The sequence below is a fragment of the Brienomyrus brachyistius genome, unplaced genomic scaffold (assembly GCF_023856365.1).
Source record: "Brienomyrus brachyistius isolate T26 unplaced genomic scaffold, BBRACH_0.4 scaffold34, whole genome shotgun sequence".
NCBI classification, from domain to species: Eukaryota; Metazoa; Chordata; class Actinopteri; order Osteoglossiformes; family Mormyridae; genus Brienomyrus; species Brienomyrus brachyistius.
In genome coordinates, this window is record NW_026042309.1 from 2,142,041 (window position 1) to 2,168,916 (window position 26,876).

At 41.7% G+C, this 26,876-nt stretch overlaps 3 protein-coding genes across 3 annotated transcripts in view; 2 read left to right on the forward strand and 1 right to left on the reverse strand.

The window, feature by feature from the left end:
• Nucleotides 1–26,876, reverse strand: part of LOC125721617 (NACHT, LRR and PYD domains-containing protein 12-like) — a 566,129-nt gene that overhangs the window by 65,841 nt on the left and 473,412 nt on the right. The gene's annotated exons all lie outside the window — the stretch shown is intronic.
• Nucleotides 8,492–26,876, forward strand: part of LOC125721595 (uncharacterized) — a 264,097-nt gene continuing 245,712 nt past the window's right edge. Inside the window, exon 1 of the mRNA XM_048997565.1 lies at nucleotides 8,492–8,506. Within this exon, the coding sequence (XP_048853522.1) occupies nucleotides 8,496–8,506 (11 nt within the window). The 5' untranslated portion in view covers nucleotides 8,492–8,495. The remainder of the gene's footprint in view (nucleotides 8,507–26,876) is intronic.
• On the forward strand, nucleotides 9,782–11,265 carry LOC125721610 (uncharacterized). Its single transcript, XM_048997587.1, has 2 exons — nucleotides 9,782–10,640; nucleotides 11,040–11,265. The coding sequence occupies exon 1, from the start codon at nucleotides 9,959–9,961 to the stop codon at nucleotides 10,631–10,633; it is 675 nt and encodes a 224-aa protein (XP_048853544.1). The 5' UTR covers nucleotides 9,782–9,958; the 3' UTR covers nucleotides 10,634–10,640; nucleotides 11,040–11,265.

Genomic DNA, 26,876 nt, shown 5'->3' on the forward strand with positions numbered 1-26,876 from the left:
CGGTGCAAAAGACTTTGGGAGTGACCACAGCCAAAATAACAAACAAAATCCCCAACTATCAAGTGCGACCCACAGCTAATCTCACCTAAGTGCAAAAGAAAAGGAAACCAAAAGACAAACACTCCACCTCACTCCCTGACCAAATAAACAGAGTCCAACACACACTTGCAAAACAAAATAGCTAGGGGTGCAACGGATCGCGGTTGATCCGTGATCCGTACGGATTACAACCCACGGTTCGGAACGCACGTGATCCGCGGATTAACTCGTTTTTTAAACTTTTAGATAAATAAAAAAAAATAACCGCAGATAAAACAGTGTTTTCTGCTGATATTGCTTAAATAATAAATAATTAATTACACAGAAGTCGTGTTTACGTCAGCGGAACATGTGACTCAGTCAACAACGATGGCTAGCGGCGGAACAGAGGAACTCGAAAAGCCTCCCGCATCATTCAAATCTTTTGTATGGGAGCATTTTGGCTTTCCTGTAAAATATAATGATGACGGAAGAAGGGTGGTGGACAAAACAGTTACAGTGTGTAGACACTGTGGCACGAGAAAGCCGTATGAAAGTGGCAATACATCGAGTATGGCCACGCATCTGAAGCGACATCACCCCGGTGTGCAGACAGGATGCAACCACAGCAACCACAGCAACAGCTGCTCACCGCTGCATTTAAGCAGCACTTTGCACCAGAATCAGAGCGGGCTAAAGCTATTACCAAATCTATCGGGATGTTTATCGCGGCAGACATGAGGCCATACTCTGTTGTTGAAAACAAGGGTTTTAAAAACCTCCTAAAAGTGCTTGAGCCACGGTACGAAATACCCTCGCGCACACATTTCAGCATGAAGGTCATGCCTGAACTTTACGAACAGGAAAGAAGCAAAATCGTCGCAGACTTATCAGATGCATCCTCTATTTCGATCACCACAGACGGGTGGACATCAAGGGCTACCGAAAGCTACGTGACTGTGACTGCCCATTATATAACAGCGGGATGGGAGATGCAAAGTCCGGTGCTACAGACACGCCCCCTCTATGAGACTCACACAAGCACAAATCTAGCGCAAATCCTGATAGAAGCAGTAGCTGAGTGGAAGTTAAAGAGACACAATGCATGTAGCAATATCCCAGTCACCACAGATAATGCCAGAAACCAAGTAAATGCAGTGACAGAAGCTGGACTAGGGCCACAGATATCTTGCTTTGCACATGTGATAAATTTAGCATGCCAAAGAGGAATCTCAGTTAACCAGATGGATCGCCTTCTTGGGAGGATTAGGAAGGTGGTTTCTTTTTTCCACAGAAGTACAACAGCAGCTCATGTCCTTAAAACAAAGCAAGAAATGCTACAGCTACCAGCCCACAAGCTCATACACGACGTCACTACAAGATGGAATTCCACATATGACATGTTGGAGCGCTATCTTGAGCAGCAGGCAGCAGTATACTCTGCACTGACAGAAAAGACACTGAAAAAAAATATCAGAGACATTGTCACCTTGTCTGATGATGATGTGAAAGTAGCAGAGGAGGTCCTTCAGCTCCTCAAACCTCTCAAAACAGTCACAACCCTATTGAGTACTGAAAATGCACCATCTGTGTCCATGATCCTACCTCTGAAAACCAGAATTATACAATCCATGTGTGCAAATGAGGAAGACACCAGCATTACCAGAGATGTTAAGGCTGCCATAAGAGGGGACCTGATTTCCAGATACACCAACCCCCCTGAAATACAAGATTATCTTCACAGATCTACTGCACTTGATCCAAGGTTCAAGTCCCTGACTCACATAGAACCAGCCCTACGCGAGAAGACATACACTGATCTCACAACTGAGATTGTGGCTAAAAAATAATACAGTTATTCATATTATTTAATATTAATATAATTAAGTTATAAAATATTTTAACTATTATTTATGTGAATATTTGATCTTAATTTTGAAAATTACCAGCATATGTTATTGATTGCCTATGAAATTTAAAACAAGAAATATAGTTAAATAACTCAGTAATTTTTTCTGCAGGGTCAAGCCACAGAGCCAACACCCTCTGAAGAAGACACAGGGCCAAATGCATCTCCTCCACAAAAGAAGTCTGCCATAGAAGAGCTTTTTGGGGATACATTTGTGAAAGAGTCAGACACAGAGAAAACTTTTTACAACACAATCAAAGAGGAGGTAGCATCATACAGGGCAGCAAGCAGTTTGCCAGTGGATGGTGGTAATCCGCTGGCGTGGTGGAAACACAATGAGTGTAAATACCCTCACATTGCAAAAATGGCAAGACACTACCTTGCTGTGCCTGGCACTTCAGTTCCTAGTGAGAGGGTATTCTCCACAGCAGGTGACATAGTGACAGCTAAGAGGTCTACTCTCTCCCCAGAGAATGTAGACATCCTCATCTTTTTGAAAAAAAAATTGTCATTATAAGGTTTGGCCTGTTTTCAGTTCTCAGGTTGTTTTTCAATTGTTGCATTGAAGTATTCAAGTATTGAGAATTTTATTTAAAAATTGTATTTATTCAGCTTTTTCAGTTATTTCTTGGTTTTATTTTTGTAATTTATTTTAGTTATTTTTGATAAAACCAAAAGTTCCTTGCCATACTGTTCTTGTAATAAATGAGAAGCAAATTACATTTGACTCCTCCCCTTTTTGCTGATCCGAAAATTGATCCGATCCGTGACTCAAAATCCGTGATATGATCCGAACCGTTAGTTTTGTGATCCGTTGCACCACTAATGAAGACTAGGAGGTGAATTTAGAGGATGAAGAGGTGAAGAGGAAGGAGGAAGGGTAAGAAGAAATAGAATAACTGATGTCATCAGAGCTACAACAGTGGATCATGTGATCAACCATGGAATGACCCTGAGGGAAGCTGGCCAATGGGTTCAGCCTGACCTGAGCCGCTATGCTGTAGCAGGCATCATAAGGACGGTTCCAAATGAGAATCGGTTAGTACAGTTACTTCACAGTACATTTTGTAGTGGTACCATACTGTAATGAGAATCGGTTAGTACAGTTACTTCACAGTACGTTTTGTAGTGGTACAATACTGTAATGAGAATCGGTTAGTACAGTTACTTCACAGTACGTTTTGTAATAGTACTATACTCTAATGAGAAACACAACAATGCTGTACAGGTAAAAACTGAAATGGTTACTCTACAGACCTGCTAGACATCCAGAATCTGGGGGCAGAGGAAGAATGTTCACTGAAGAACGAGAGACCCATATAGTTAATATGGTGATCACAAATAATTCCATTAGGCTACGAGAAATACAGCAGCGTATAATAGAGGATGACACCACCTCCCAAAACATGAACAATGTGAGCATCTCTGCATTATCTCGTGTACTGGCATGCAACAGAATCAGGATGAAGCACATTTACAGAGTCCCTTTTGAACGAAACAGTGAACGCGTTGGCATGGCAGGAACATTACTGGACACGGTGCCATAACCAATGTCCCAGGACAGCGTGGCGGTAACATAACTATGTGTGCAGCTATAAGTCAGAACGGTGCTGTTCACCATCATGCAACCCTGGGCCCATGTAACACTGCACACATTATTACATTCCTGGACAGCCTACATCATATGCTCACTAATGTTCACAGACCAGTTATGTCATCATATGGGACAATATTAGTTTCCATAGGACTGGTTTACAGTCGCCCACTCTTCACTGTACTCAACCTCCCGCCTTACTCTCCATTCTTGAATCCGATTGAAGAATTCTTCTCTGCCTGGTGCTGGAAGGTCTATGATCGTCATCCCCATCAACGCATGGCTCTTTTACAGGCAATGGAGGAGGCATGCGAGAATATTGACCAGGCATCATGTCAGGCCTGGATGAGGCACTCCAGGAGAGTTTCCCCGGTGCCTTGGACTAGAAAGCATTGCATGTGATGTTGATGAAATTCTGTGGCCGGACCCAAAGAGACGACAAGAATGATTTTTTTTCTCTCTCTCAGTGAAATTGTATGTTGTCTTATGTTTCTTTTGATGCATGTGAATAAACATTCATACTTGAAATTTGAATCTTGAATTGTGTTTACAGAACTATTTATGACAAAAGTATGACCTCAAATTGACATACCTCGTGCACAGAGAAAGCAAAAGCCAGATGTGTTTTCCATTCCTACCATAAGTGTGTAGTTGGCACATTGTGTGCTTATTAAGATGATGGTTTGTGTTAACTGATTGGTACAAAAATACAATTTTTCCAAAGGTTTGAAGAGTTAAGCACGATTTATTAGCTTTTGCAAGAGACCTACAATGTTTTGCTGATTTGGTGGTTTTTTATTTGTGTGCAGAGTTTTTGCAAAATAGCCAGTAGTTACAAAAATGTGTTTAAGCCACCAGAAAAAAACGTGTGTGCTTTGGTGCACATCCATCCATCCATCCATTTTCCAAACCGCTTATCCTACTGGGTCGCGGGGGGGTCCGGAGCCTATCCTGGAAGCAATGGGCACGAGGCAGGGAACAACCCAGGATGGGGGGCCAGCCCATTGCAGGGCACGCTCACACACCAGTGACTCTCACACACACACACCTACGGGCAATTTAGCAACTGCAATTAGCCTCAGCATGTTTTTTGACTGTGGGGGGAAACCAGAGTACCCGGAGGAAACCTCACGACGACATGGGGAGAACATGCAAACTCCACACATGTGACCCAGGCAGAGACTCAAACCCGGGTCCCAGAGGTGTGAGGCAACAGTGCTAACCACTGCACCATCATGCCGCCCCCCATAAATTCATTTTTCCATTTTTATTTTCAATAATATTGATGTTAACTCAGCATCTTATTTTCAATGTTAAAAAAGTCACTTAATATCAAGGTTTCGCCACCATTAATTTTTCAATATTGAACATCTGACCAAAAATCAATTCAGTTTCAATGCTGATAATTTATCAATGACCATAATTCAATGCATTTAACTATACTTCAACGCTGAAACAATAACATGATGCTATCTGGGCTATGAATAATTATTTCAATTGATATACAGATTCCAAGCCCATATAGGTGATACACAGGTACGTAATGGGCGTCTTATGTCTGAGGTAGCCAGCTACTGTGTTTGATAACCCACCATCATAATAATAGTTTCCTTGCACCAGTATAAAAGTAAACCAATTGATCCCTCTTGCAATAACCTGTGGTATGAAACTGAATAAAATGTATCGTACCAGTCTTGGGGAAAACCAGTGAGAATCCACTGTGAAACAGCACTGCGCAAATTCTCATGTGTTCCTAATGACAAGGGCAAGACTGGTAATCAAACTAGCCTCTCAGCAGGAGTGTTAGTGTAAAAGCAGGGCTTATTGACACAGATAATAAAGCTTGTTAGAATGCGTAACATAATTATTTAGCTGGGCCCAGAAGAGGTGAGAGCTCCCCTAGTGGCTACAGGAGTGCATTTTCCCCAAAGCAGGTATAATGGATGGTGGTCTTATTGCTTTTAGACCACAACTTGGGATAGAAGAACAAATCAAATTATTTTCCTCATTTAATATTCAGATTTTAATTGGGCTTAAATTTTAGAACACAGTGTGTTCTAGGATGGTACGTTATGGATATTAGTTTCTATCACATTCTAACGCTATAAATCCGGACCTTTTCCTATGTTTGATTTGGTGGCTGCCAGGCGTTCTGAGTAGTATAGTGACTATGGTAGGCGAGTGATTCCCTAAGGAATTTTTTGTTCTGTTCTGTGTGGCAAATACATATAATGCTGACATTTTTCCTGGAAGATTTGGGATTTTTCATCCCGTGCCTTAAGGTATTTCTCTCCAGCTCTAGGGAGTCTCCCCCGAAAACACCAGTCACTCACTAGCCTTACACTTATGCTTGCTGACTTATTCAACACCATGAATGGATTAACAGAAAAACAGAAACCTATTAAAAGGCTGCACCATATCATGATATGCAAATAAACATCCAGCATCATTGTTTCACAGGGAAGTACATTATTTATTGATAATTATAACCCTAACCCTTACTTCTCAGCTTGACAAACATAAGGTGCGGCGCGTGAGCATGTGAACTGGTTGAAATGCAAGTGTCTCACAGTCAATGCATAAGACTTGAGAGCCCTGACTTTACTTATATAGCCCACAACATGTTTATGATTCATAAATAAATCTGGCCAGCAAATCGGTCTTTCATTTTCCACAGAATAAAAAGAATGATAATGTTATCCCGCTGATAATTGCAGGCGCGAAACACCCCCGGCACTGGCTGGAGACACAGGCAAAAGGCATACAATCTTATTGAGGTACAAAAATTATTCCATCTACTCTGCACTTCTGCATAACTTCCATCATAGTGCCAGTTTTTGCGGTCAGCAAGTTTATTACTGTAAGCGCCTCTATAGTAGTGCCTCTGAGGAACTGAACCAGACTTCCGATGGTGTCTCTCACATGCACATCATACATATATATATATATATACACTCACTCTCTCCGGGTCTTTCACATGATATGTGGTCAGCCACTATATGGGAGGGATATTCAGGCATAAATTAAGGGCATATTTACAAGCCGCACTAGTGTACCTATGTAACCGGTCATTCCCTGCCTATACTCTGCATTGTGTTTTGGGGTGTTATCAGGTGTGTGTGGGGTGCAGGAGGAAGGGATATTACAGATGTCGTTGTCGTTCCCGGATTTTATTGAACCTGTTGGGAACAATAAGGAAAGGGGTAAACTTCATATGCTCTGGCCCTCTTGCTCTCTCTGCTCAAAGTAAAACAATGTATATACTTATGTATAGATGTGTTTTCTATCCCCTGCTTATGATGAATAATAAATCAAATATAATATATAATATATGGGTCATAATTATACAATTGATTTACTAACTCGGGGGACCCTGCCACTAGATCCTCACCTCTTCCCGCGTGTGCAATACACCAAAGGGAAGAGGAAATGAGGTCGGGACCCTTATAAAGGGGAAAAGACAGAGGGAGGGGCGATGCAGGACAAAAGCATCATGGGAAAGTTTAAAGGATATTGTACCCATCAGGTTAGACAGAAGAAGGAAAACAGAATCTTGTATAATTATAAATTAAAAGTAAAATAACAACCTGTTACACGTCACCTACACTTCAGACTTCATCCTCAAAATCAAAGCAGTATTAACACAAGCAACATGTTCCATCTCTTAAATCCAATCTAACATTTAAAAATAAAGTCTGTTTCAACTGGACTTTTATCTAAGAAAAACAAACATTTTATGTTCGAGTTGTTATAAAACTACTGAAACAAATAATTGGCTATACTGCAGTTCCGCTGTCTTGTTTGGCACCCTAAATTATGTCCTGCATTCTGTGGAAACAAATGAAGGCTGAGGAATGTTACGTAACACAGCTAGAATGCAAAAACTCTATCTGGTGTAATTCAGTGCATAAAACCAATGGTCTTAAGTGTGGTGTCTTCTTCGTAACACTCCCTGACTTTTGTATCCATGACCATGAGATAGGGTGGGCTGCTTTTCTTCCTTCCTTTGACTAGTATTCCTCCCTTTCCTCCCAGCCTTGGTTGGTGGGTCAGGCAGCATCACCTTCTTTTAATAGACCCAGGTGTCATTTATCTTGAAATTAGGTTCAAGTGCAGAAAATGATCTAGTCTTAGACAATCTCTGAATTACAGAGAAATCTGATTTATTCTGAAACTGTGAGAAATTGTTCATCTGTATTTTGCTGCATTGCTAATTGTTGATGTGTGTGCCCTCCTTGTGCAGTAAAGGGGAGATCACATGCAAGCCTGAATTAAAATAAAATATTCTCTTCATATAGGAACCAAGTCTCTGGCTGGAAATTTCTACAAAAGGTCCATCTTCTTTTGCCGTATCAACACTTAAATGAGAAAAGCAGACAGGGACAGTATAGGTGACAGCAGTGACTGTCCTTCCATGCCATCCATATGTACAAGGGGTATGACCAGAGTACACATGTACAAAAAATTATATATCGAAAGCAAGTACCTTTGTTGAAACGTGAAGGTAATCGTTTACAGCATAACAATTCCATCCTAAAAAAAAGAATTTGTCTGTGTATTGCCTAGGAACTGCTACAATGTTAAAATGGTAAATCCCAACCAAACAGAGCAAAAACTGACACGTTATTTAAGAACTGAAAGAAGGAGAAAATTGAAAACTTTCTTCGAGGGATCAATAACATATATGTTTTGTTTCCCATGGTCCTGTTACTAATTCAAATCTTAAATCCTGTACTTTGATATTTTGGGCTGAATGTAATGACAGCAAACGTAACAGCTGCCTCAATGCAGGTGAAGGCAGCCCAGAGGGTCCAAGAGGTCAGTGGTCAATTACTGCATAGGGATCAAATCTGCAATCAGAAAATGACTGCATACATGCCTTTATATTACGGTCAAGCGGAGAGTCAGAGCAGTTTCCATAGAAACAACGTAAACAAACTTTACCGTTTGAAGCACAACAAACTCTGAGTGAAAATGGCGCAGAGGTGAGTAGCTTGTTAGCTCTCCAAAATGTCTTTGAATTCTTCAACTGATGTTGTGCTACTTTGATTATTTAGCCTTTTATACTATAATGACATAGTAAATGTCTATAATACAATAAAAAACATTAAAAAAAATTTAATATTACATATTTTTTAACGTCATTTAAAGTGCAGTGGTTTTTATTGCTACTGTGGTTGCTAATATTTAAATAATGACAGACTATTTGGTTAGTAAATTCATGTCAAACATGCTAGTTTAGTAGGGCTTCCCAACCTTTCAATGTCCGCGGATCGGTTTCCGTCGTAGAAAAGTGTCACGGATGGGTAAGACGGCGGTATAATTTGGGGGTTCCCATGCCGAGCGGCGGGAGATTGACGGCGTATACGGACATGCGGGGCTAATGGCGTATTTCCGTACATCAATACGGGCAGCTTTCTTTCCAAAACGGCGCGATCCCCTAATAAACGGGACGGCTGGCTCCTCTACCCCCGGTTGTCTGCCGCCCGGTGCAATACTCCGCGCGGACGGTACCGGAACACCGACCGGAAGTTGGGACCCCCTACTGTACAGGGTGGTAGGTAAATTGTAAAAAAAAATTGGGGCATTACTTTCGGAGTAGGCTAGATGCTTCTAAGTTTATCATTACATCTATTTACATTGTTACACAGGATTAACACTTTCAAATATTCTTAGCTTGGTTAGAGTTAACTCAGTTCTTGGTAGTATTCATCTGGGTATTCATTTGATGTGGAGCACAGTTGTTTCGTATTTGATTCTAGTTATAATTTGGTGACTTTACTGTTTAATATGCTATTGCACTTACAGTATCGTGCATTTTACAGTAGATTTTTTTTGCAATCTTGCTCGCTGTTTCTTTTATTCTTTCTTTTTTATATATGTGAACCCTGTAATTATTTATTATAATAATTATAACAATTGTATTTTCTGTATGGTTGAAGAATTTCCAGCTCTTTATTTATTTTATTATCTCTCTTAAGTGCTGGTTAATCTCTCATTTATTCCCCAGAGAGCGAATTCAGAGAGCTGATCGATGGACCAACACCCAACACTGGGAAGCCTGGAACCTGTGGGATGAAGTGATCAACTGGGGAGAAGGTGTGGAGGAGTTCTCACCAGTGACACTCCCCACTGTCCAGGCTGGGGGGGTTAAGGGGGGATTGGGGGGGTCTACTGATTTGGGTAAGGGAGGGGAGAGTGTGGGAAAGGATGGACTGCTAGCCAGCACTAGTATTTCATCTCAAAGTCTTCAGAGTAATTACGGCCTTTCATCTGAAGACTGGGAAATTTATAAAACTTGCTACCTTAACAAAAAAAAGAAAGTCAGGAAGGACCGGACAAGCCGGGGGGAGGGTGAGGTAAGGGGGCAGAGTAGTGAGGAATATGTGGAGGTACCAGAGTGGGGAACATTTGAGGGGAAGGCCTCCAGGGTTGTGATGGAGGGGACAGAGGCTGGTATTAGTATGATGGATATGCTAAATGGAGGTGAGGAGAATGTATGTGAGGTGGGAGTGAATGTGGAGGAGGTTAAGGGAGGAGGAGGGAAAAGTACAGGGAATGCTGTGGAATATGTGGTGTCACAAGTAGGCAGAACTTGGCTAGAACCCATCCAGGAGGAAGACCTTGAGGAAGATGAAGAAAGAGATGAGGAGCTTCAGGAAGCAGAAGACACTGATGCTGCCACAGTGGACAGTTGGCAGTGCATGGCGGCATATGTAGCCAGAATATGGCTGCAGACTTTACAGGAAGATGGACCTGAGGAAAATGAAGAAGCTGATGTGGTATTCCAGCAGGCAGAAGATGCTGATGCTACCACACTGGTCAGGTTTCAGTGTATGGTGGCATCTGAAGACAGATCACAGCTACTGACTATACCAGAAGAAGGACCTGAGGAAGAGGACGAGACTGAAGTGATGAAGACAGATAAAACAAAAGAAGATGCTGATGCTGCCGAGAAGATCTACAGTGAAGAAGAAGTATCATTCCATGTGAATGCCGAAGATCTTTCTGAAGATGTTACTGAGAAGAGCCACAAGAAGAAGAAGAAGAAGATGAAGTGGTGCTTCTTCTGCTGTCCCCTGCCCTTCAGAAGAAGTAGCAAGAGGCAGTAATTATAAGGTTGTGAATTCAGGTTTACAAATGACTTAAAGCAGTAATATAACTGCATTATTGACACCTTCACAATGCACTGTAATGCATCCATAAATATATTATAGACATGGGTATAAATATTGAAGAAAAAAAAGCATAACACATTATAGCCATGTTTATTATGGATTAATGGCCGATATAATGTATTATGAAGATATTTATTGTGTATATATAGATCAGAGCATTCATAATGCATTATCAAGATAGCTATAATGTGTTATGCCTTTGTATAAGTATTTACAGCCGTGTTTTTAATACTTTTATAAATGATTTATATGGCATTAATTGGGTATTTATTTATATATTTATTAGTTATATGACTGCTTTAAGTAAAGTTAAGTAAAGTGTTTATTTTCTTTTTCTTAGAATACCCGTGTTAGAGCCCTGCATTGGGACTGGGATCCCGCGGGACCCAACGGAAAGTGATACTGTTTAAGTGTTAATGTAGCTATAAGATACGATAGGATAAGATATGCTGAGTTAAAATATAAGATAGGCTAAGACGAAATATATTAATATAAGCTAAGTTGAAATATAATAAGATAAGATAGGTTAAGTTATATGATAAGATAGGCTAAGTTAAAATATAATAAGATAGGCTAAGATAAAATATGATAGGCTAAGTTAACATATGATAAGGTAGGCTATGTTAAGATAAGAGATTTGCAATAAAACATATTTACCTTTCAAACTGTGTCTTTGTCATCTTTTCAGTGTTGTGTCTGTCTTTGTTTGATAATTTTGAATCGTTGATTTATATCTGAGACTCTCCTAAATGTCAATAAGCAGAGACGGAGGAATGGGAGGAAGGTACGGTTAAGTATAAATGATAAAGTATCAAAATCACAGTGTTGCCTTATTTTGACGCAGAGAAAGTAATTTCAGTGTTACTACCACATATGAGTTAATGGCTGCAAATGTTGGTGTTACAAGTGCTGGTAAATAACGCGGCGTAAGTTTAACTCCAGTGTGTTTCTGAAAAACGCACCGCCTTCTGCCTGCTGTCATTCGGCGAACGTGTAGGAGGCTATTCTGGTAACAGGTAAAGTTGTCATTCACGCGCATTACCTGTTAGTAAGTGTTTTACTATATCACACACCTTACGTCCTTTATAGTTGTAGTCCGGAGCACTCTGTATCCATGCTAACTAGCTAGCTAATGTTAACATGATGCAGTACAGTCTTCCAGCTTGGGGATTCCCACCCCTGTCCGCGGCCAGTATTCCACAGGGGGATTGCGGAGGTGTTGGTTGCAAATGCAAACGATCCCTTCATGTTCATGTGTTGTGTTCTAATGTGTAAATAAAAGATAACTATCAAATTCAATGTTTATGTCCTATTATACTAGATAAGACTGTAAAATAGTTTGCCCTGCATATGGATGCCATGCAGTCAGAGTATGATCAAGATAGGGTGTGAGTGTGGAAAAAAGACAAATGTAACAGTATTTGAGGGAAGAGTGTGAAGGAGGGAAATGTAAAGAGAAGGAGGTTCCTCGGAGCTCTGAGATGTGTTTGGCTGTAATAAATCTGGAATATAGCTATATGACATAGTTTTTGATAAAACCAGCATTTATTTTTTAGGTTTGTCGAGCTCCGTCAAAACAATTAGAACGAGTCCATTATGTAACTGGAACCCCTCTCACATGTAAACACAGTGACACACTACAGCATTGGTTTGTTGTCTGAGGCTATGATACTGACCACAAACACATTCTCAAATTTCACTGCACCAATCATAGCATATGCAGGCAGAAAAATGATAGCAAAAAACATTCAGCATTAGACTCTAAAACCGTCTGTAATGTCTGTGTTTATCCAGTGGACCATAAATTAAAATAAGCTTTCCTATTTCAGTTTCTTTCAGATGTTATAAAGTAGTAAATAAAGAATCATATTAATTAAACCATGTATTACTGACTATCAGACAACTTCAACAAGTTACCAAATGGATGCAAAATCAAAGATATTCATTTGCGCCTGGCACTAACCATGTACTCCTTCACAGTACTAAGCCATAGAAAGGGCCCCAATGAAACCCCTGCATTCCTGCATCGCAGATACTCTAATCTCAGCATTTATAAGATTATATTTGTACTACCTGCCAATTTTTATATTAGATGAGACTAAAAATTGAGAAATATCTATATGCAGAAGTAGTTTTTCCTGATAAGAAGGATAATATCAAGACTGTCAGCATTTACAAATCGAATTATGACATATCTGAGTAGCCCAGACTGTCCGGAAAATGGCTGACTAATGTACATACAGTGTAATAAGCTGATAATCAAATGGATAGAAAAACGCTCAATAATAGACAGGATTCAAAGGGTAAATAAGGTGCATCATGTGGAAGAGAAGTTAGGTGGCATTGGGGTGCATTGTGAGTTTCATCTGGAAGCTAGAAGGGAACAAACAGGGCTTTGGGGGGGGGGGGGGGGGGGGACTTCTCCAGGGGCTACATCGCTCTACCTTTTTTTAAAATGATTTATTTAAAAAAAAAAAAAAATCTTTTCTTCTTACACTATAATGGCAGGTTTAGGACTAATACAGTACAGTCATAACCAGTGTCAGGGATTCTATGCATTGCTACACAGAGACAAGTCCAGATATTGAGCCCAAGGCTAAAATTGTGGTTTACTTACAAGTGCACTTTGCTGGGCAGTGGGGGTGTTTGTCCTTCTCTGCTCACATTTTCCCCTCTTATCCTGTCTTCTCCTCCGCAGCCCTTCCTCCTTCTCTCTGTTGCTCCTATATTCCCTCCCCTCCAGTCATCTATGTTCTCCTTCCTCTGCGGTCTCTCCTCTTCTCCCATTCTTCAGTTATACTGTCTTCTCCGCTCTCCCTGTATCCCTCCTGTCTTCTGGTCCTGTCGTCTTTTCTCCAGTCATCCCCTGCTTCTCAGTCATCTCTGCATCTTTTCTCTCATTTGTTTGCTTATTCTTTGATTGTTTGTGTTATTCGTTAACCCACCACCCTATGCTGGATGAGTCTTGATGTTTTTTGAAGTTTTTTTAAAGTTAGGCTTCTTCCTTTGTTTTTGTGCCATATCTTCTGCCCTCTTCTGGTTGCGGCAGTGCATGACACGGGTGGAAAATAGGGTTTTTTACAACACACACATCAAAACCAAAAGGATCAGGAAGGATCAGAATTCCCACTCTCCTTACCAACACCTCGAAAAGCCAGGCCTTGCCGTGCCAAGTACTTAACTTCAGAAGATTTTTCCTCACTTGCTGCTGCTCTTTCCAGCTCATCTGAAGGTTGAATATTAACAGGATTGATCTTCTGAATCCATGTCATCAGTGCTAATCTGTGGCACTGCCTGTCTTTATGTGCACTGAATTTCCCCAGTGCCTTTTCCAGTTTCACATGCCAGTCTTCACAAGAGCTGAATGTGTCTTTCATGCCAGTTTAGACATTTGTGTTACAAATTATTTTGCACAGTAGAAACAAAGAACCCCCCTTAAGATGAGGGGGGGCTGTAAGGGAGCCCAGTGTGATCTTTAAACCATTTCTCCTGAAAGCAGGGTCTCCTGTTTGATAGACGTGACATTTACATTTGGCTGATTTGGTGAAGGTCCAAGCTCCTCCCCCCTCCTCCCTAATACACCTTCATCTTCACCTGCCTGTCTGCTCTCTCTCTCTCTCTCTCTCTCTCTCTCTCTCTCTCTGTCATTGACTCACACTCAGTCTCCCTGATTAAATGCTGTATCTGAAATACACACCACAGGCCAAACTAAGAAGCATATTAAACTAACATCAGGATCAGGCTGCTGTGACGTCATTATTCACTCTTAACCATCAATATTTGCTCCTTTTCTCACTCCCCTCCATGTCGCCTGCATTCTCTGCCGTCAGCAGCCTCTTGCTGTCTCTCCCTCTTCATCTTTACTCTCAGCACAGCAGAGTTTACATGAAAGCAGTTATCAGTAAACAAGTGGTGCTTCTTGGCATGATGCTCAGGAATGGATTTCTAAGGATTTGTTACCTGAATGGGAATGATTAATATATGAAGAACCTTTGACTCACATACTGTATACGTCTATCATCTGACTGGCACTAATTATCTCACTGTCTGTACTTACTTTCCTGCTTTTCTGTGGTTGCCCAAAAACTCACGATTGTCACACTTCCTCTTCATGATGACAAGCTACTCACTGTGAATAAATGCTGACTGTAATAAAACTATTTGCATTTAAATCACACATTAATAACGCAAAATACCTTAAGTAAGCAAGTATAGCTTTCTACAGTAATGGAATATAAAATTAATTAAACCTATTACTGTCTACAAAATAACACATTCAGCACTATATCAGACTTTACATCAGCTTTCTGACCATTATAAATATACCTGAGTGAGCACCGTTGTTAGTTTCTAGGAGAATGTGCAGTTAATAACATTTCCAGGTAATTTAACCAGCGTAACTGCACATGAGGCAATTATTATAATTATAATCGTAGTAGGGGTAGGGGGCGCTATAGAGCGAAAGGGTGACTACGCCACTCTGTAACTGTCGCTAAGACGGTTATTTTATAATCACCTTTTGCTGGTTTGATTTAATATAGAATGTATACTGTGAAATGTATGCCAGTGCCCTCTGCTGACTATTTAATTGATCCGTGTTAACCCTTGAATACATGGTCAGGTGACGGAATAGGGTAGGAGTAAATGCATGCTGGGAGATTCATGGAGTCAACTTGTGGTTTGTCGGCTTGTCACGGCAGGATCTGTAATAACTCCTAAGCATTTGGTCAGAAGGCGCACACGGTAATTTATATTTATTGTATTTACTTGTTGTCTTGTATTGAAAAGTGGAATTGCGGTGATGTATGAGCCGCTGTTTAGCGGTAATATCATGGATCTTTTAGAATGTCTTGTAAGATTAAATGTAATGCAGGAATTTAATAATATGTTTATTTTATAGTTTTTCACGGTGTCTAGAAGAATAAAGACGGAATAAACTTCAACATCTGTCAGGCGTATGTTTTCTGTACCAGATGAAGAACTTTGGGAGCTGTTATATCTTATATAGTAAAGGTAACCTTACAGTAAATGACGTCTGCTGTCATCTGACGCTATATAGAAAATGTAATTAAATAAGATTAAATTTACCTTCTGCGAGGGGCACCCTAATATAATGATATATATAATAATTATAATATAATATAATTATATAATTATAATAAATATAATATAATTATAATATAATAATACACTGCTGTCTGTCTGCCATAAAATAAATAAAAGGGGGAATTGGAATTGCATATGACTATGGAGAGAATGGTTGTCTATGGTGAAAGAGGTGTGGAAATGTTTACTAATTCACATAAGGGACAGCATAAAGGGTTGTTTAATTCAGTATCAGAGGAATTCATATATTTGTGTGATTATGATAATCACATTATTATAACCTGATAGTACATCTCTTGAATTGAACTAATTACAGTGTCATGTATAACACTGCACTTTTTAATACATTGTTTGGCAGAACAGACTGCAAAACTGTAGTCTCAATGGAAAGCTGGATGAAATTCCTAGGGTGGCGTAGTCAGCTGTCCACTGAGTCTACAGTTTTGTAGTTCGGTCTGTCACAGTCTGGCGCAGTTGGCATGATCATCGTCCTGAGAGCAGAGACGCGTGTTCAGTGTGAATGACTCTTCAGTTGTTTTTCTATTTTTAATTACCTTTTTATTCCTATCCATGTCTTTTTTTCCTTTTGTATGCTCATTATTTAGCCAGTACAGCTGTTTTTATTGTAGTCGAAAACAACAGTGAGTGCCAGTCACTGGCAAATCCCTTGGTTCCCGGTTCCACTCCATCTGTCCTCTGGTGGTCCCCTTGAGCTGTGGACCCCTTTCCAGTGTTCTGCAGCCTGATCCTCCTGAGCCGCACGGAAGCGGAAGTTGGCAAAGTGAGACGCGGCAGTAGGCCTATGCATGCAATTGACTGGAGTATGGAGAGTAAAGCCTTTCGTTTTCTTTAATAAAAGTTGTCCTTGTATTTTCTCATATGCGAGAACATCACAACTGCCACTGCACTTGTTGATGTGTAAGTGTGCCCTATTCAAACAATAAAGAGAAACTACATGCAGCACTGAAAAACTATTCCACGGCCAAAAAAAATGTAAACATTCTTTCTATATCAGAAGCTAGTCTCTGACTGAAATTTCTATAAATCTTTATATAAACTGATAGCAATTAACCTAAGAGTGCATGCTTGGATTGTAGTATCTGCATGTACTGTGGAACTAAAAAGAATCATAATCAACATATATTATTATGTAAATGAAAAACAAATACGTTGCATTTTGCTTAATAGTTTTGCACGTTGCCATAATTTATATTTAATTTAAAGTATGAAGCACCCAAGCAAAGTTTATGTTGAAATAATACTCAAGATTCTTACTGTAAGTCTTTACTCTGGCACAGTGGTGGATCTAGAAAATTTTACATGGGGTGGCAAGAGATTTTAACAGAGTGGCATGGAGGTTCAGTGAGAAACCGACTATCATTCAGAATCGTGGAGCTCAGGAGCATACTTACACTGAAAAAGTGACAATTTATCTAAGCATTTGGACTCTCATGGTTAAAACAATGCTGATTGTACTTTTCATTATCACTGACCAGTTGTTTTTCTTTGTTGTGCTGTGCAGCAGAATGTTTCACAAACATATCCAAATTAAGAGCCTTTGCACGCTGATTCTCAATGCTCAGCAGAGTTTCCAGGTCCGCGGTGTTCATGCCCAATTGTGCTATTTTGAAAACATAGTTTCGGGTAAATATTAGGAGGTCATGGGTTGCGGATTTTTGGGCTGATTTCATAATGTTATACAGCAGCAGACTGCAAGGGGAAAAATAAACTAATTATTATCAGTGCAAGTGGCTCCTAATCCTGAGTAATGCTGGATCTCTAGCCACCTAAAGTAAGAGACAGATGCACACGGAAAGCAGGGCTGCCGACTACCATGCATCTGGCATGACTTTCACGCTCTCAGACACTCACGCAAGGAATCTTCCACTATATTATTCCACTATAAGCCTAAATGTAGCTCCATCAGAAGCGTTGGTGTAGTTTGCAAACCCTACATACCATTTAGAACAGGGGTCACCAACATGGTGCCCACTGGCACCAGGATGCCCCCAAGGACCACATGAGTCACCCACGGACCTGTTCTAAAAATACCACAACTCACCAGTGGGCAGCGACTAAAATTTAATTTTATCTTGTTGCTATTCTTCTTTAATCACATTTGTATTTATATAGATTTGAAAATGACAATATCCAAAAAAGCATTTAAAACGTGTTTATTCTACATGAAGTTTAGATAAGTTTAGGTAAAGTCTGTTCTGGTAGCCTTTGTATGGCTCAGTACCCGTGAAGTAGCTCTCAGTTTCAAAAAGGTTGCTGACCCTTGATATATAGTATACCCCAATCTTGGGTGATATATCCTAATCAGTAAAATAACAGTCGGCTAAATTCCGCATAGTGATCTCATTAACTGCGTGTTGTTGCTGAAATACATCACACAGACGTCGGGGGAATGTCAAATCATCAGAATATGTAAGATTTATACATTTGGTTAAGTTGAACGCATTTGCTGTTGAATGCAATTCCTATCACATTAACAATTACTGGTTGAAAACTTGCTGTTAGTGTCTTAAATCATACTGCTGTAAAAGTAAAATTTACAACAGAAATCAATATGCTTAGAATATGGGTTAAGATGGAAAATAATTTTTCCATCCCAATCCTAATCATGTTAATGCAAATTTACAGCAGTGTGGATTCTCAGAAAAAAAGGTACTCTGACATAAAGATCAGCAATACAGTGCAAATAACATTTAATTTCACATTTATACAAAAAAAGGACAGGGCATTTCGATGATAAAATCTGTAGTGAACAATAAGTCGCATCAAAACAAAACCTGGAATTCGGTCATGCTACCTTAAGGTTAAACATTACTTTGTGCAAAGTTCCTTGTTCTGAAATAAATACTTTCTGCAATAGCACATCCAACCATATTCACACAGTCTTTATCGTTATTTATTTATTCAGCCGTTTTTTTCTTACTGCCAGCATCTCATAAAAAGGGTCAGTGCTCACAGCAGCAGTGATGCTCTGTATCCACTTGTCCTTCTCCTCAGGGGTTGGTGCCGAGATGCGGTACACCACATGATTGCCCTCTACCAGGCGGCCGTCCGCCTCCGTTTTGCAGGCTTTCATCAGCTGTCTGCTGTTGTTAGGGATGTACAGTTCAAAGCAGTTAGGCTTCCTGAGATCCTTCACCTCACGGATGCTCAGATTCTCCAGCGGAATGATCACCCTGGGTTTCTTATCCGTAGTATGTTTAAAGTAGTAAAGGCAGTTGTCCATCAGGATGAACCACCGCCTTTTCCATGTTTTCACCCGTCCTCCTCCCATTTTGAAGAGCCAACCCTCTCTGTCAGGGTTGAAGAAGGCATTGTTCCCATTGTCTTCAGGAATCTTGAATGGCTCATTCTTTATGCTCTTATAAAGATTTTGGAGGAGATCATCTGGCAGGTTGCCTCCATCATTGATTCTTCGATTCATGGAGATGAACCTGTCCACACTGGGCTTGTCTCACACATTTGGATTATGAAGGCTAGTGTTTAGCATGATTATGGAAAATGAAAGTACATAGCAGGTGTCAATGTTTTGGAAGACTCCAGGATTACATTGACAGTACCTCTGCGCAAAGGCCTCCATCATCCTGTCAATCTTTTGTGCTTCTCCTGGCAGACGGAAACTCCAGAGGAACTGCCTGAGAGCCTGTACCAGGTTGAACCCTGCGAATTCATGAAGCCCAAGAAATGTTTGGAGGACTTGGATATTGAAGTCGTCTCTCTCACCCAGGTAATCCCCAATGGCTGTTTTGTTCAGCCCCTCTCCCTTGTATAGGAGCTGGGCGATGTCCTCAGACGTGTGCTGGAGAAGATTGTTTTGTACCATGAACAGGATACCCTTCTTAGGGTCCATGTTGAATTTCTTTCTTCCCATGGCGACATGCCTATTCTTTTCTAAGATTTGGCTGCGTTTGGTGCTGGATTCAAGGCCCTCCACTTCCATGAGGGCCTCTCTCAGCGCCTCCCGCAGCCTCTGGATCTCCAGCAGAAGGGCTCCTTTCCTCAGCCGGATGTCCTCAAGTTCAGAGTGCTTCTCTGGACTCAGGTCCATGGAGACTGCAGCAGACAGGAAAAGGAGATCGTCAGCGGGTGTGGAGCTCAGCAGGTTGGCCATCTCTGCCAGTTTGGTTGTTGGTTCAACTCCCATGGCAGAGTAATCGTAACATTGTTAAGCCCTTGAGCAAGTCCCTTAGACCCAAGTGCTCTGACCCCAAACTCTCATCACTTCGGACAAAAGCATATGCTGAATATATGTAATCCCAAAGGGCAGTTACAGAAGACCCCAGGACCGGAGTAACGTGGGAAGCAATTACTGATGCCTGGAAGCTTTGGGGCATGCAAATAAACTGCATCCAAAGGCAAATGGCTAATAAAGAATGCTCTGAATGCCAGGCATTCGTCCAGCAGTGAGATCGTAGAGATAATGAATAAAGATAGAAAGTGTGAATAAAGATAAAACATTTTGATTGTATTTGCGAAGCGATGCTGGATGTGCTGAGCTCGCCGGGAAGGTCATGTGGTCCGCATTCCCTCCCCATGCACACGTGATCAGCTCAATCACACCGAAATTGTCGGTTTGCTGCCCTTCAGGGAAACAATCTAAAGGGTGTTACGGGAAAAGTAATCGATGCAAGAACCAATGATGTTCTCCTGGTGCCTACTGTAAGGGAGAGGATTCCCTTACTATTTTATTGTAATTGATAGTATGTTAGTGATACACTCTTTCTTTATTTTAATAAATAGTATTTTATTTAGCATGGTACTTTACCCAGGGATTTGCATAGGAGAACAGTGGCATACAGGGGTTTGCTGGTTGATTGGATCTTGAAGTCAGTTGGTGGCCTTGGTTCAGATCCTGCGCAGTGCCTCCTCAAGGAAGGTGGTGGGGTCTGTGAAAAGGAATGGTGATTGAGGGAGAATAAGGTCACCAGTAAGAACAATTGATGCAAAGAACTGATTGTAAGATGTGGTTACTCACCTTTCTTCTTGTGTTTCTCCAAGGTGTTTGGGCAAATATGTCCCCTGGGTCCAGACACCATTTAAAGGTTCCGGGAGAGACCAGGGCTTAAGGGAGAGTGGGGAATCTGTTGTGCTGGGGATTTTGGGTTTTATAATATGGGGTTTGTGTAAGATTAAAGAGGGAGATATGTATTAATATGAATGTTAAATGTAGTTAAGTATATATGTAGGTTGATGTGTTGTGTATTATGGTGGAAGGGGGGAATTTAAGAAACTACCTGTGAGTGGAAGAATGGTTTAGTCGGTGACAGCTGGAAGTATTTAAGGCTGCCAGTTGTCAGAGGGTTTTTCTCTGTTCTTCTGTTGTGCTGTAAAGATGCTAGATGTGAAGTTCTTGTAGGAAGAGCTGCATGGAAAATAAAGATGTGTTGTTCCACTGCATTTGGGGAAGTCTTCTCACTGTAAATCCAGCCGCTGCAGGTCTCCATATGACAGTGGTGTCAGAAGTGTGTCGTCCATGCCACAGTGAGAGGATGATGACAAGAGGTGGAAGAAAGCCAGGTCAAGAGGAGCAGCCTGATGAAGGAGTTGGAGCTTCATCTGAGCTAGAGGCCATAGGAGCAGCAAGCTCTGAAGACAAATGGGAGGAGCTGACGGGGATGGTGAAATCCCTGGTTAGGTCTCAAGCAGCCAGAGACCAGAGGTGGGAGAAAGATTGGTCACGTCAGGAGCAAAGGTGGAAAAGTATACAGCACCAATTTCAGCAAATACAGCTACAAGTTAATGCGGTAATTGATAAGCCGGAGCCATCAGAGGTGCCAGTACCCTGTACAACGTCTGAAGAGCAGGAACAGGCAGTTAATAGTGAAGAAGTGCAAGTGGCCCATGGGTCTAGGTCTTCAATTAAACCTAAACTGTTCCCTCTGTCACCAGAAGAGGATATTGAACATTTTCTGACCACGTTTGAAAGGATGGCAAACGTGTGTCGATGGCCCAGAGATGAGTGGGCTATTCGTTTGGTCCCTTTGTTGACAGGTAAAGCTCGTACAGCTTACATTCTTATGGACTTAATTGATTCTGAGGACTATGATAAAGTGAAGGAAGCAATCTTGGCAAAATATGAGATCACTGCGGACACCTATAGACGCCGCTTCAGATCCCTGAAAGTTGAAGCAGGTGAGACGCCACGTGAACTGTATGTAAGGTTGAAAGACTTGTTTGTAAGATGGATTAAACCTGAAAAATTAACTGTAGAAGAAATATCTGAGCAGATAATTCTGGAGCAGTTTTTGAGAATGGTTAATCCAGAGCTGGAGATCTGGATACGTGAGCGTGACCCGAGGACGGCAAAGGAAGCAGCCAGCCTCGCGGAGGTTTTCACTGCAGCTAGAAAGGGAAGCAGGAGCATCCATTTCAGCCGGGAGACCCACTATGCCCAATCAAGTAAGTCCATTGGGGGTGAACAGGGGTCTGGTCAAATGCAGGCTAGGGATTTTTCTAGCTCTAGGCAGTTTCCTTCCAATAGACCTTATAATGTGAAGAAATCCTTTAAATCTTCAGTTCAGGATATTGAATGTTATCATTGTCATAATTTTGGTCATACACAACAATTTTGTCCGGCCCTTAAGTCAAAACCATCTCTTTTGTGTGCAGTTCCAAGGCCAGCTGTAGAGCCGGTAGGAAAGGAAGCTTGTACTGTCCCTGTGTTAATTAATGGGCGAAAAGAAGAAGCATTGCTTGACTCTGGCTGTTTTCAAACGTTAGTACATTCTAGCATAATTTCAGGAGAAAAGTTAAGTGGGGGGGGGACTACGATAAGGTGTGTGCATGGAGATGAATATAGGTATCCCACTGCGGAGGTTTACCTGACGGTGGGAGGGCAGACCTACTTGTTAGTGGTAGCTGTGGTTCCCAGTTTGCCATATTCAGTAATACTTGGTAATGACATTCCCACTCTTTTTGATCTGATATATCAGTCAGATTATGGCCCTCAGGGGAGTAGTGAGAAAGATATTCAAGGCTCAGGTGATGAAGCTGGAGGTTTACTTCCTCTAGATGGGACAGTTGATTCACGGAAATCCTGTCATGTAGTTACAAGAGCACAAAGGGCAAAGGAAATGATGCGAGAGCTACCTTTTTTTGAGGACTCTCTGGAGATGGAGCCAGGAAAGATTAGGAAGTCGAGGGCTCAGAAGAGAAGGGAAAAGTTCAAAAGCTCAGGGGAGAAGGGTATAACATTGTTCCCTAAGCCAAATAATCAACTTGAGTTTGACGTTCCCTCAGATTTAGGTGCACTCCAAAGAAGCGACCCGACTCTAAAACCCTGGTATGAGAAGGTAACGGAGGTAGAGGGAGTTAGTCAAGGTCAGGTAAGTTGTCTTGCAGATACTATGTATTTGATTAAGGGAGGCATCTTATATCAGAGGAAGGGGAAGTGTGAAGCAATGGCACTCCCTCAACAGTTTAGAAACAAAGTTATGGATTTGGGTCATTCAATTCCATGGGCAGGTCATATGGCTTTTTATAAAACACTGAATAGGATCAGTAGCCGGTTTGTTTGGCCAGGGATGTATGTACAGGTTTCTGAGTTCTGTCGTTCTTGTGAAAAATGTCAGTTGATCTCGGGCAAAGGAGTAGCGCCAGCCCAGTTGCAACCATTACCAATTATTGAAACACCTTTTGAGAGGCTAGGCATGGATATTGTGGGTCCTTTAGAGAGGAGTTCCACAGGCCATCGCTATATATTGGTTATATGTGACTATGCGACACGGTTTCCGGAGGCCTTTCCACTCAGATCAATTAAAGCTCGTCATGTTGCTAATTGTCTGCTGCAGCTTTTCTCGAGGGTAGGGATACCAAGAGAAATTTTGACGGATTGTGGCACGAACTTTCTATCCAAGTTGTTGCAGCAAGTTTATAAGCTGTTAGGGATAAAGGGACTTAAGACCACCCCTTATCACCCCCAAACGGACGGGCTAGTGGAGAGATACAACCAGACTCTCAAAAATATGCTGCGCAAGTTTGTTTCTGATACAGGTGCTGACTGGGATCAATGGCTGCCTTACCTTCTGTTTGCCTACCGAGAGGTCCCACAGGTTTCTACTGGCTTCTCACCTTTTGAACTGTTGTATGGTTATCAAGTGAGAGGCCCACTGGATCTGCTTAAGGACTGTTGGGAGGATTCTAAAGCAGAGGGTGAAAACATCGCTGCTTATGTCATCAATATGAGAGAGAGATTGAAGAGAATGGCATCGTTGGTGCAGGACAACATGAAAGCAGCACAAAAACATCAGAAGACATGGTATGATCAGAAGGCGAGGGATAGAGGCTTTGTTCCGGGCCAGAAAGTACTGTTGTTGCTTCCTACCAGCGATAACAAGTTGTTGACAAAATGGCATGGGCCATATGAAATTGTCAGGCAAGTAAGTAAAGTCACTTATGAATTGAATATGCCAGAAAGAGCTAAAAAATATCAGACATTTCATGTGAACTTGTTGAAAGAATTCCACAGCCGACAAGGGCCGGTCCATCAGTTACTGGTGCGTTCAGTTAGGGATGAGGAGGTGACGGAGAGGTTTTTTCCAACTAACACTGCAGATTGTACTTCGGTTGACCTTTCTCATTTGTCCCCTACGGAGCAGGTTGATATAAAACCACTCGTGGATCCACAGCTCTTTCGAGAGACGCCAGGGTTTACATCGCTGGTTCAACATAACATACGGGTGAAGGAGGACGCACCCGGTCGTCAAAATAGTTACAGGATTCCAGAACGGTTGGTGCCAGTGCTGAAGAAGGAGATAAAACTGATGTTGGATCTAGGAATTATTGAGGGGTCGAGTAGTGAGTGGTGCAGTCCGATTGTCTTGGTCCCGAAAAAAGATGATACCTTGAGATTCTGTATTGATTTCAGATATTTGAATGCAGTATCCAGGTTTGATCCCTACCCAATGCCCAGGGTAGATGACCTGTTGGAGAGGGTTGGATCAGCAAGGTATATCACGACACTGGATCTGTGTAAGGGTTACTGGCAAGTGGCGTTGGCACCAGAAGCGAAAGAACTGACGGCCTTCAAAACTCCGTTTGGTATGTACCAATTTAAAGTCATGCCATTTGGGCTTCAAGGGGCACCAGCGACGTTCCAAAGATTAATGGATCATGTACTGAGGGATGTGTCAGCATTTTCTGCAGCTTATCTGGACGACGTGGTGGTGTACAGTGAGTCCTGGGAAGAGCATGGTATGCATTTACAGAAGGTGCTACATTGCATCAGAATGGCTGGATTGACTATTAACCCCAAGAAGTGTTCCATAGCCCAGAGAGAAGTGGAGTACTTGGGCTTTGTGGTTGGCTCTGGGAAGATAAAGCCACAGGTTGGGAAGATCGAAGCAATCCAGGCTTTCCCTGTTCCGATGACGAAGAGGAAGGTGAGAGGTTTTCTGGGCCTGGTAGGCTGGTACAGGAAATTCATACCTTCTTTTGCAGAGCGATCTGCTGCACTGAATGACCTCACGAAGGGCTCAGCCCCCAACAAAGTACGGTGGACAGAAGAATGTGAGCAAGCATTTAGAGATCTCAAGGAAGCAGTTTGCACATATCCGGTCCTACACAGTCCAGACTTCAATAGGCCATTCATCTTGCAAACGGATGCTTCAGGAGTGGGCCTTGGAGCAGTTCTTCAGCAAGAGGTGGATGGTGAAAGAAGGCCTGTGGTGTTTCTGAGTCGGAAACTACTGGACAGGGAGACGAGGTATTCGACGGTGGAGAAAGAGTGTTTGGCCATGAAATGGGCTGTTGAGGCCTTGAGGTATTATCTTCTGGGACGTCATTTCACCCTAGAGACGGATCATCGTGCTCTCCAGTGGTTGAACCGCATGAGGGATGCAAATGTTCGCATTGCAGGATGGTACCTGGCTTTGCAGCCTTATGACTTTACGGTCCAGTATAGGCCAGGGAAGTCAAATGTGGTTGCTGATTGTTTATCTAGGATGACAGAGGACTGAGGTGCTCGCGCTTAAGAGAGGGGGGAGGAAATGTAAGGGAGAGGATTCCCTTACTATTTTATTGTAATTGATAGTATGTTAGTGATACACTCTTTCTTTATTTTAATAAATAGTATTTTATTTAGCATTGTACTTTACCCAGGGATTTGCATAGGAGAACAGTGGCATACAGGGGTTTGCTGGTTGATTGGATCTTGAAGTCAGTTGGTGGCCTTGGTTCAGATCCTGCGCAGTGCCTCCTCAAGGAAGGTGGTGGGGTCTGTGAAAAGGAATGGTGATTGAGGGAGAATAAGGTCACCAGTAAGAACAATTGATGCAAAGAACTGATTGTAAGATGTGGTTACTCACCTTTCTTCTTGTGTTTCTCCAAGGTGTTTGGGCAAATATGTCCCCTGGGTCCAGACACCATTTAAAGGTTCCGGGAGAGACCAGGGCTTAAGGGAGAGTGGGGAATCTGTTGTGCTGGGGATTTTGGGTTTTATAATATGGGGTTTGTGTAAGATTAAAGAGGGAGATATGTATTAATATGAATGTTAAATGTAGTTAAGTATATATGTAGGTTGATGTGTTGTGTATTATGGTGGAAGGGGGGAATTTAAGAAACTACCTGTGAGTGGAAGAATGGTTTAGTCGGTGACAGCTGGAAGTATTTAAGGCTGCCAGTTGTCAGAGGGTTTTTTTTCGGTTCTTCTGTTGTGCTGTAAAGATGCTAGATGTGAAGTTCTTGTAGGAAGAGCTGCATGGAAAATAAAGATGTGTTGTTCCACTGCATTTGGGGAAGTCTTCTCACTGTAAATCCAGCCGCTGCAGGTCTCCATATGACACCTACCCTTGTTTATGTTATCGTTACTGACACAAACAATGATGAACGATAATAAGCATTTATAAGCCATGATGACCGCACCATTAACGTGGAGTTGCACTAACATCTGTTTTTATAGCTAACCAGCAAGTCAACCTCTCACCCTGGTAATGCAACAGCGCCGGTTAAACAATACGTTTACACAGAGTGCTTGTGATCAGTGGCCTATACTACGAATCAGGGTTACTGGCTTATCGAGGTAACTTGACGGATTTAAGGTACCACAGTTTAAATG